Raw genomic sequence first — 9,344 nt, 5'->3', positions numbered from 1 at the left:
CTTTCCTCTTCCTCCTATATATGCATCGACTGGACCATGAAACAAACAACCCACAATAAAAAGACTGGCTTCCAATGGAGTCTGACAGAACATTTTGAGGACCTCGACTTGCGAATGATATGGCACTACTCACACATAGCCACCAGCAGATGCAAGACAAATCCCAACTGCTAGAAACAACAGCAGCCAGACTTGGGCTAATCCGCTAATGTGGATAAACAACAAAAGCATGAATCCTATAACCATCGGGGACCATTCAACATATTAAATAAGATCTGGAAAACCCAAAATATCTCACTCAACACCAAGCTCAAGATCTTCGACTCGCTCTCCGAGTTATGCCCTGGAGAGAGATTCTGTACGCAGACATTTCTTTCACGGACCGAGATTTGGTGGCTTAAGGTACTGTATGATGATGATCATGATGATATGTCTATATTTGGTGACATTGACAATGACTCTCAGCTAATCACAAAGCGAGGTCAGAACTAACCGTGATGTCACTGTCACTATAAAAGTGAAAGAGTTCATTGCATGAACAAAGAAGGAGAGGGTATTAAAAGGTGATTTTATAGTTAAGTTTGAGATCAGGTTTTGACCAATACCAATGGAGCAAACAGGTGTGAGTCAGATAGATGTGGTCGAAACAAGTGGAATTGTTGGAGGTAGCGAGTCACCACCCGACTTCAGCCGTGGGGTGTGCTGCTCAGAGGAAGTAAGGGTAGAGACACCAGGCAGGGATGAGGACTTTCCCAGCCACGTGGATAGTGGAGAGCTGGACCCTGTAGTAGATGCCAGGGTAGAGACACCAGGCAGGGATGAGGACTGTCCCAGCAACCTGGACAGTGGAGAGGTGGACCCTGTAGTAGATGCCAAGACAGGGGACGACAAGGCCTTCACAAAAGAGGTTATTCTATTGATGCAGGCCCTGAACACCCTAGCCACTCCAGAAGAGAAACTGGCTGCCCTGAGGAGAATGTACGCAGACCAGCAGGAAGAGAGTCGTTGTGTGCAGAAACAGGTGAAGGTCCTGCAAAAGAAGCAGTCCCAGATTGTCAAGGAGAAGGCTAGCCTGCAACGGGAACACGGCAAGGCCATCCTGGCCCGCAGCAAGATGGAGAGCTTGTGCAGGAACCTGCATACACAAAACAAGACACTGAGGGATGAATATGCTCAGCGGTCGAGGGAGTACGAAGAACAGCGCAAAGAGGACATGCGACGCCTCCAGGTGACAAGGAGTGGCATTGAGGTGCAGATGGAGCAGTACAGCTCCCAGAATACCTTGCTGCGTCAGGAGAACCTGGAGCTGTCCGAGAAGCTCAAGAAGCTCATTGAGCAGTATGAACTCAGAGAGGAGCACATGGTGCAGGTGCTCAAGCACAAGGACCTGCAGCAAGAGCTGATAACAAACAAGTTCGAGAGAAATGCCGAGGTGATGAAGCAAGTGGAGGAGAAGCATCAGAGGGAGAAGGACTTTCTACTGAAGGATGCCACAGAGTCCAGACACAGATGTGAGCTGATGAAGGAGCAGGAGACGCATCACAAGCAACAGCTGTCCCTATACATGGACAAGTTTGAGGAGTTCCAGAGCACTCTGGTCAAAAGCAACGAGGCCTTCACCACCTACAGACAAGAGATGGAGAAGATGTCCAAGAAGACAAGGAAGCTGGAGAAGGAGACGACTCAGTGGAGGAGCAAATGGCAGAGCAATAACCAGGCTCTGCTGCAGATGACGGAAGAGAAAATGTTGCGCGATGGCCAATTCAAGGCCCAACAAGAGAAGCAGGAACTCCTAGAGAAGCTGTGCAGAGCCCTTCAGCAAGAGAGAAACGACCTCAACAAGCAGCTCATCCTCCTCCAGGAGCAAGGTGGGGAGGAGGAAGGGGCTGCAAACCTCCTCCAGGAGGGGCAAGGTGGGAAGGAAGGGACTGAAAACCTCCAGGAGCAAGGTGGGGTGGAAGGTGCTGCAAGCCCTCTGGTACCACCCCAGCTGACAGAGCCCTCGCCTGCAGAGGGCAGTGGTTCAATGCCAGGCGAGAGCACGGCCGAGACTGAGGCGGAGGGGATCCGGCAGGCCTCCAGGCCCCCTGCACTAGAGGAGGCGCTATCGGATACTACTGATCTAACTACCACCACCAGCCTCCCTACAGCCCCCGCCACAACAGCTGCAGCTGAAATTACTGCTGCTTTGCCTGCTAAGGAGGAGGAGGTCAGGGATGAAGTCTGAGGAATGTGATCAACATGGGCTTTGTTCTGTTCGACTTACAGTGAACAAGAATGCATTATTGAGTCAATAAAAACATGAATCTATACAACAACAAAAAAAGACAAATACAAATGGTCACTGCAGAAGAGAAGATTGAGATGAGATACTTACAAACATGCAGATTTTTGTGAAAGCCCTCACCGGCAAGACCATCACCCTGGAGGTTGAGCCAAGTGACACTAGTGAGGATGTCAAGACTAAGAATTGCTAACAAAGACAGCATACCCCCTGATCAATCCGGCTGGTCGATCTATGCTGGTAAGCATTAAGCAACGGCAAGATTGCCACACCCTGTCTGACAACATCCAGAAATAATATAATATTCAGGTTTTGATTTGAAAGAAAATGGGGCATTTTCTTGACCACTTAAGCTCTCTACTTTGTCGTACAACAAATAGTAAAAATAGACCATCTACAAGCTCACAACGCGCAATGCTTTGTGAGCTTGTAGATCCGCTATTTTCACTATTTCTGAAAGTTTGCCCAAAACAAGGGATGGGCACGGTTAATGTGGTTAACATAAATTCTTAAATTGTTCAATTATGATATTATCAAACATAAATATCAAACATAGTGTGTAAATAGTCTACATTTCCCAAAAGGAAACGCATATATTCAGTCTGACCAGAAGCATGGATAAACATAATCCTCACCGGCGATAAAAATGGGGGGATATCAAAGCAAAGGCATGGATTCCCTCCACACCCCCAGCAAATCGAACCCTTAATATTAGCCCCCCTCCATCTTGTTCTCTGTTTGAGGGGAGGCCAGTGAATTATTGTCTCCGCCAGGCCGAAGGGTTTTGCACCCTGTCCGTCCCTCCCTCCATGCGTGTGTCCGTGTGTCTGACTGCGAGCAGCTAATCTCCGACACCGTTGGCTTGGTCGCAGCAAAACTGTGCACACACACTCCCTGGATGCCAGAGCAGAACCTCCTTTTGACAGTACTCCTACAGATTTTGTCCAAATATCACCCAAATCGGTACACAGTATCTCTATATAGCCATTAAACGGAACAGGTCTTTCAGATTTTTCATATTCCATCCTGATTGGCTAAGATTGTCTTCCAAAGTTTGCAGGAGTGCTCAATTTTGAACAAAATGCCTCAAATCATGAAAGCATTGTGCGATTTCCGTGAACTTTTGCACGCACATTCCCACTAGGTCGAGGAAGAAATGTCACTGGAAAATTTTCAAATCAGCCTCATGGTGGCGTTATAACAGGCCGATTTCCGTTTTTACCTATAACTGCACCGATCTGCGTGAAACTTTATGCGCACTCCCTAGAGGCCAAGGAAAAACCTTTGCCCTGCATTTTTCACATCTGCCTTTTTATAGCGCCGACGTATGTAGAACCACTTTTTAAATATTACTCCTTCAGATTTTATCCACTTTTCACGCACATCGGTACACATGATCTCTATAGTCATGTGATCAAGACAAATCTGTTAGATTTTTCATATTCCATCCTGATTGGCTAAGATTGACATCTAAAGTTTGCAGGAGTGGCCTGTTTTTAAATGCCTGAACGCATGAACGTGAAACTTTGCACGCACATTCGCGCTACATTGAGGCACAAATGCCACCCTTTTGACATTGCCCTATTATAGCCCATTTTTGCTACTGTAGATTACTCCTACTCCTACATCACTCCTACAGACTTTGTCCAAACATCACACAAATCGGTACACATTATATCTCTATAGTCATGTGATCAAGATGGATCTGTTCGATTCATATTCTATCAACATTCCTGACCCACAATAACCTGGCGGAGACCTGTGCCCCGAGGAGCACTTTTTCTAGTTCCATAATCTTTTTGTTCTCTTTTTTTTCACTTTATGCCATCGTACTAGACAACATTTAGGCTTCGATTCAGATGTACGTGGACCACGGACAACTGCAGTTATCTGGTCTCTGTTTGGTTTCATATACAGTGGGTCGGGACCCAATCGTGGGTTGCGGACACATTTGTATGGGTCACGAGTGAATAAATATCCCTTTAGTTTTTTCGGTCCTACATTTTGTTTTAACTCATTATTATTTCAAAACATTTTTCATGAATTAGAAACAAATTCAAAGTTTTCTCAAAAGAATCTCATAAAATTAAAATAAATGATCAAAGAAATCACATAAATTAGAAAACCTATGTTTAAATAGCTGATCTACAAGCTCACAACGCTTCACATTGCGACTCGTTGTGAGCTTGTAAATCTGCTATTTTCACTATAGTTTGGGTCCTGGGGAGACATCAAATTTCTCTTTTGGGTCTCGACCTAAAATGTTTGGGAACCACTGGCTTAGTTGGCTGTGGTGACGTGTGAAGCGACCATAGTGCACCCCTGTAGCCTACTGCCTACCCATTCTACAAACTATGTATGAATGGTTCATACATACTGTAGTTTGTCTCTGCTTTGCTAATGTTTTGTTTGGCTCTTCAGCAGTGGTGGAACAAGTACTCATATTGCTTACTTAAAGGTAGGGTAAGTGATACTTTTTGGTTAAAACAAAAAACTTTATGTTAAAAGGTTAATGCTCTATTATTCTGATTGTAATCATCATACATTTTCAGGTAGGTGACAACATTTCAGCCAATCAGGAGAGAGTACACATTTATCAGCTTCATTTTGATAGTGATCCAGTTCCAATTGTGTCTGCTCATTTATTTGAGTCATCACTTCCAATTTCACTTGTTTAATCTGTATCCTGACTGAGTTCTCTATCCTGATTGGATCAAATTGGTGTCCTGACCTGAAAATGCATTTTCTGTTTAATAAAGAGCAGGAGAGACACTCTATAGCAATGAGTACTATCAGAATATAGAGCTATTTAACACTTATTTTATCCAAAGAAAATCACTTACCCTACCTTTAAGTAAAAGTATCAATACTTCAATGTAGAAATACTCTATTACTATTCTATTAAGTAAAAGTCCAGAATAAAAAATTTACTTGGGTAAAGTACAAAAGTATTGCCATCAAAATGTACTTAAAGTACCAAAAGTAGTAAGTAGGCTACTCATTATGCAGAATGTCCCATTTCAAAAGTTTTCAAATGTATAAAAATCTTTGGAATGTAGCAGATCTACAGTACAAGCTCACAATGCGGTGTGACGCATTGTGAGCTTGTAGATCGGCTATTTTCAAATGGCCAAAGCTGAAGTGGGTAATGCATGTGTTATAAAATAAATAAAAATCTACAAAGTAACTAGTAACTAAAGTTTTCAAATAATTGTAGTGAAGTAAAAGTATATTATTTGCCTCTGAGATGTAGTGGAGTAGAAGTAAAAGAACTGAACATTGGAAATACTCCAGTAAAGTAAAAAATACCTTAAAGTACAGTACAGTATACTTGAGTAAATGTACTTAGTTACTTTACACCACTGAAGCCGTATACCCATTCTATCTACTGTACAAACTTTGTATGAATGATTCATACACAGTTTGTTTCTGCTTTGCTAATGTTTTGCTTGGCTCTTCAGAGTGGATGACAGGAATCTTAAATTAACATTCCTGCAGACTCTGTCATTGGTTGGAGGTTTTTGTGTGACCAGTGGTGGAAAGTAACTAAGCACATTTTACTCAAGTACTGTACTTAAGTAATTTGTTTAGGTATTTTTTACTTTACTTGAGTTTCAATTTTTTGATACTTCTACTCCACTACATCTCAGAGTAAATATTGTACTTTTTATCCACTACAATTATTTGACAGCTTTAGTTGCTAGTTACTTTTCAGATTTGGATTATTAAGACAAAACATACAACTAAGCCCTATTTTGTACTTCAGCTATTTGAAAGTAGCCGATCTGCAAGCTCACAACACGTCGATCTGTAACGCTTTGTGAGCTTGTAGATCTGCTATTTTCTAATGTATCTGGTTTCCAAATGTATTTTCTATACATTTGGAAACCAGAATATGGGACTTTCTGCATGAGTACTTTTACTTTTGGTACTTTAAGTACAATTTTATGCCAATACCTTTGTACTCTCATCAAGTAAAATGTGAATACAGAAATTTAATTGTAACAGAGTATTTCTATATTGTGGTATTGGTACTTTTACTTAAGTTTAAAATGTGAGTAGGCCTACTTCTTCCACCACTCCAGTGACTCCACTGTGTGTGACCGGGCAAGCGAATTCTAGTAAATGCTTTTTAACTTTTTCACTTGTTGATTACATTTTATATGTTGGCCACAGGGAGGCAGTGTTGTTTGTGAAACTGCAACATAAACTTAGATTTATATTGGAGTGGGTTGGGGCTCAATTGGATTTTTATAGTCACCTGAAGTATACAAATTTGATCTACTGACGCAAATAGATTATGAAGAGTCCATGATTTGTATCAACATTTAACTAATTGTAGGCCACAAACTGAAAAGTAGAAATTGGGGAATTGCAATACATGCCCCCATTCTCCATTTGAACAAAAGAAACACACTCTTATCGAAAACAACTTAAGCATATTTCATATTCCATCTCATGAGGGTGTCCCTTGCCAACAATAACTGATCTACAAGATCAGTAGATCCGTTTTTTCCCCTTCTTTTTGTGTGTGACACCTGTAAATTAGTCTTTACAGTGAGTGAGCATGTGGGGCCTCTTCGCCTGGGATTAATTTTTTCTTGCCCCTACATGTAATCAATATGCCAACCTGTCACCTGCATCTCATACTGTGTGGATCTGGTTCTCAAAGTGGGGGCTGAGGAACTCCAGAGGTCCTTGAGGGGTTTCCAAATCGGGTCCCCAGCTAAATGAGGAACAGTTTAAACACTTGAGCCCTATTTTATTTTTCGGGTATTCTGAAATAGCTGACCTACAAGCTCACAATGCAACATATCGCAATACGTTGTGAGCTTGTAGATCTGCTTTTTTTCAAATGATGTTGACAGATCTTGACAAATGTTTGACAAGTCCTCTCTTATGGGGGTCCCTGGCACAAAACCTTTTCAAATACATTTGAGTGCCCTTGACATGATGAAAAGAACCACAATGAGCTCTCAGTGACAAGAGGTCTCCTTTACCTGTGGAAACAGGTTCATGTATGGATTAGACGTGCAAGCCGCCACATGTGACATACTGTAGGCTAGAGGAAGAACCGGTTTGGTCCATCTCAACCCCACGATAACAGTTTGGTGTCTGCGGTGTTGTGGGAACAACAAGTCATAGTGTTATACCCACTCCAGACCTCCTATAACAGGCTATTAATTAAATAGTAGAGAGACGCTTTGTAGTGCTGGCTATTCTGTTCACACACACACACACACACACACACACACACACACACACACACACACACACACACACACACACACACACACACACACACACACACACACACACACACACACACACACACACACACACACACACACACACACACACACACACACACACACACACACACACACACACACACACACACACACACACACTCACTTGACTAGCCTGATGTTGACTAATCTGCTTTTTCAAGATGTGACACACATACTGTATGACACTGTTCTAGACTGTACCTAAGTGTGTGCGGCGTGCGTGCGTGCGTGCGTGCGTGCGTGCTTACGTGCGTGCTTACGTGTGTGTGTGTGTGTGTGTGTGTGTGTTTTTTATGTGACACATTGACAAGTGGATGAGTCAGGATCAGGCAAGTCTGTGAGCTCAGGAGAGTGTGTGTGTGTGTGTGTATGTGTGTGTGTGTGTGTGTGTGTGTGTGTGTGTGTGTGTGTGTGTGTGTGTGTGTGTGTGTGTGTGTGTGTGTGTGTGTGCATGTGCCACTGTGCATGTGCGTGTCTGTCTGTGTTTCTGTTGTGTTTGGACGGGTCCTGGACAAACACAGTCTGTTTGTCTTTGATATACCACAGGTTCCTCATCCCTGCATAGCTCTGTACCAGTGCTGCCAGATTTTACAAGAGAAATAAGCAACCAGGTCTATGAAAACTAGCCCAAAAGATGCAACTACTGGCCACATGAGCATTTTAAATCTAAATGCATCAGATATTAGAAAATATCCGATCTACAAGCACTCACTTGTGAGCTTGTAGATAAACATTTGGAATATTATTTGAAACATTTTAACATCACAAATCTTGTACAGGGGTCCCTGGCGCAAAATATTTGCTGATGGTGGGGTCCGTAGACAAATATGTAATTTGGGGGTCCTTGATTTGAAAATGTTTGAAACCCACTGGTTTAAACAACATATAGGAAACAAGCCCAAAATATGCAACTGCCCTTTAGAAACAAGCCCAAAAAAACCCAACCCGCAACTATCAATATTTACAAGCAACTTTACAAAAAAACAAGCCGAAAGTCGCTTATAATAAGCAGACATGGCAACACTGCTCTGTACCTAGCCAAGGGGGAAGCTGTGTGTTTGTCGTTTGTCTGTATGCACGTGTGTCTGTGTGTGTTTGCATACAGTATGTATGTTATCATACGCACTTGGTTGCGGATATATGTCACTTTGTGTGTGTCTGAGTGCCAGTTGTAATATTAGTGTAGCACATTGTCTTTGTGGCCTATACCATAAATGATAGGCCTATTTAGCGAGTATGAAATGGCTCATAGAATATCCAAAACACTTCATCCACTTTGAAAGATGTCACAGCTGTTCTCTAAAATATTTGTAAAATAAGATATGGTAAAAGGTCGAGGCCCATGATTCAGAATCAGCTTTATTGTCACATCACAGGTCTACAGAAGTAAAGAAGTGAGTGAAATTCGTTTTTATTGAGGATGTAGGCTATCCTTTGAGTTCATTTCATGCCACCAATCATTATATACCCACAGGCAAATGCATACAGTATGCATACTACTTGCACCTCACAACTCACAAACACAACCTCTCCATGCTCGCCACGTAAACCAGTCATGTGTTTCTGTACAAGCCGATTTTCCCACAAGTCAGTAATGTAGTCTATAACAGTCCTGACCAGACCAAGGCACACTGATCATGTCAATGCTATAGTCAATCTATTTGTGTCTGCCACAGAGAGAGGTGACTTCACAATCTTTCACTGTCACTCCTCCCAACATGGTTGCGTCTCCCTCGAAAACCACTGGAAAGTGCTCTAAAAACGTCCCG

General features: G+C 42.4%; 1 protein-coding gene across 1 annotated transcript; it reads left to right on the top strand.

Moving 5' to 3' along the window:
* Positions 1-808: 808 nt before the first annotated feature.
* Positions 809-2,227, top strand: LOC308106307 (alpha-taxilin-like; the record flags this gene model as incomplete). The annotated part of the gene is made up of 1 exon (XM_080457348.1): positions 809-2,227. The coding sequence occupies exon 1, from the start codon at positions 920-922 to the stop codon at positions 2,225-2,227; it is 1,308 nt and encodes a 435-aa protein (XP_080313474.1). The 5' UTR covers positions 809-919.
* Between the last annotated feature and the right edge of the window lie 7,117 nt (positions 2,228-9,344).

This window comes from Gymnoscopelus braueri (assembly GCF_963280865.1).
Source record: "Gymnoscopelus braueri genome assembly, chromosome: 18".
In the NCBI taxonomy this organism is placed as follows: domain Eukaryota; kingdom Metazoa; phylum Chordata; class Actinopteri; order Myctophiformes; family Myctophidae; genus Gymnoscopelus; species Gymnoscopelus braueri.
This window is presented reverse-complemented; position numbering and strand designations above follow the sequence as displayed.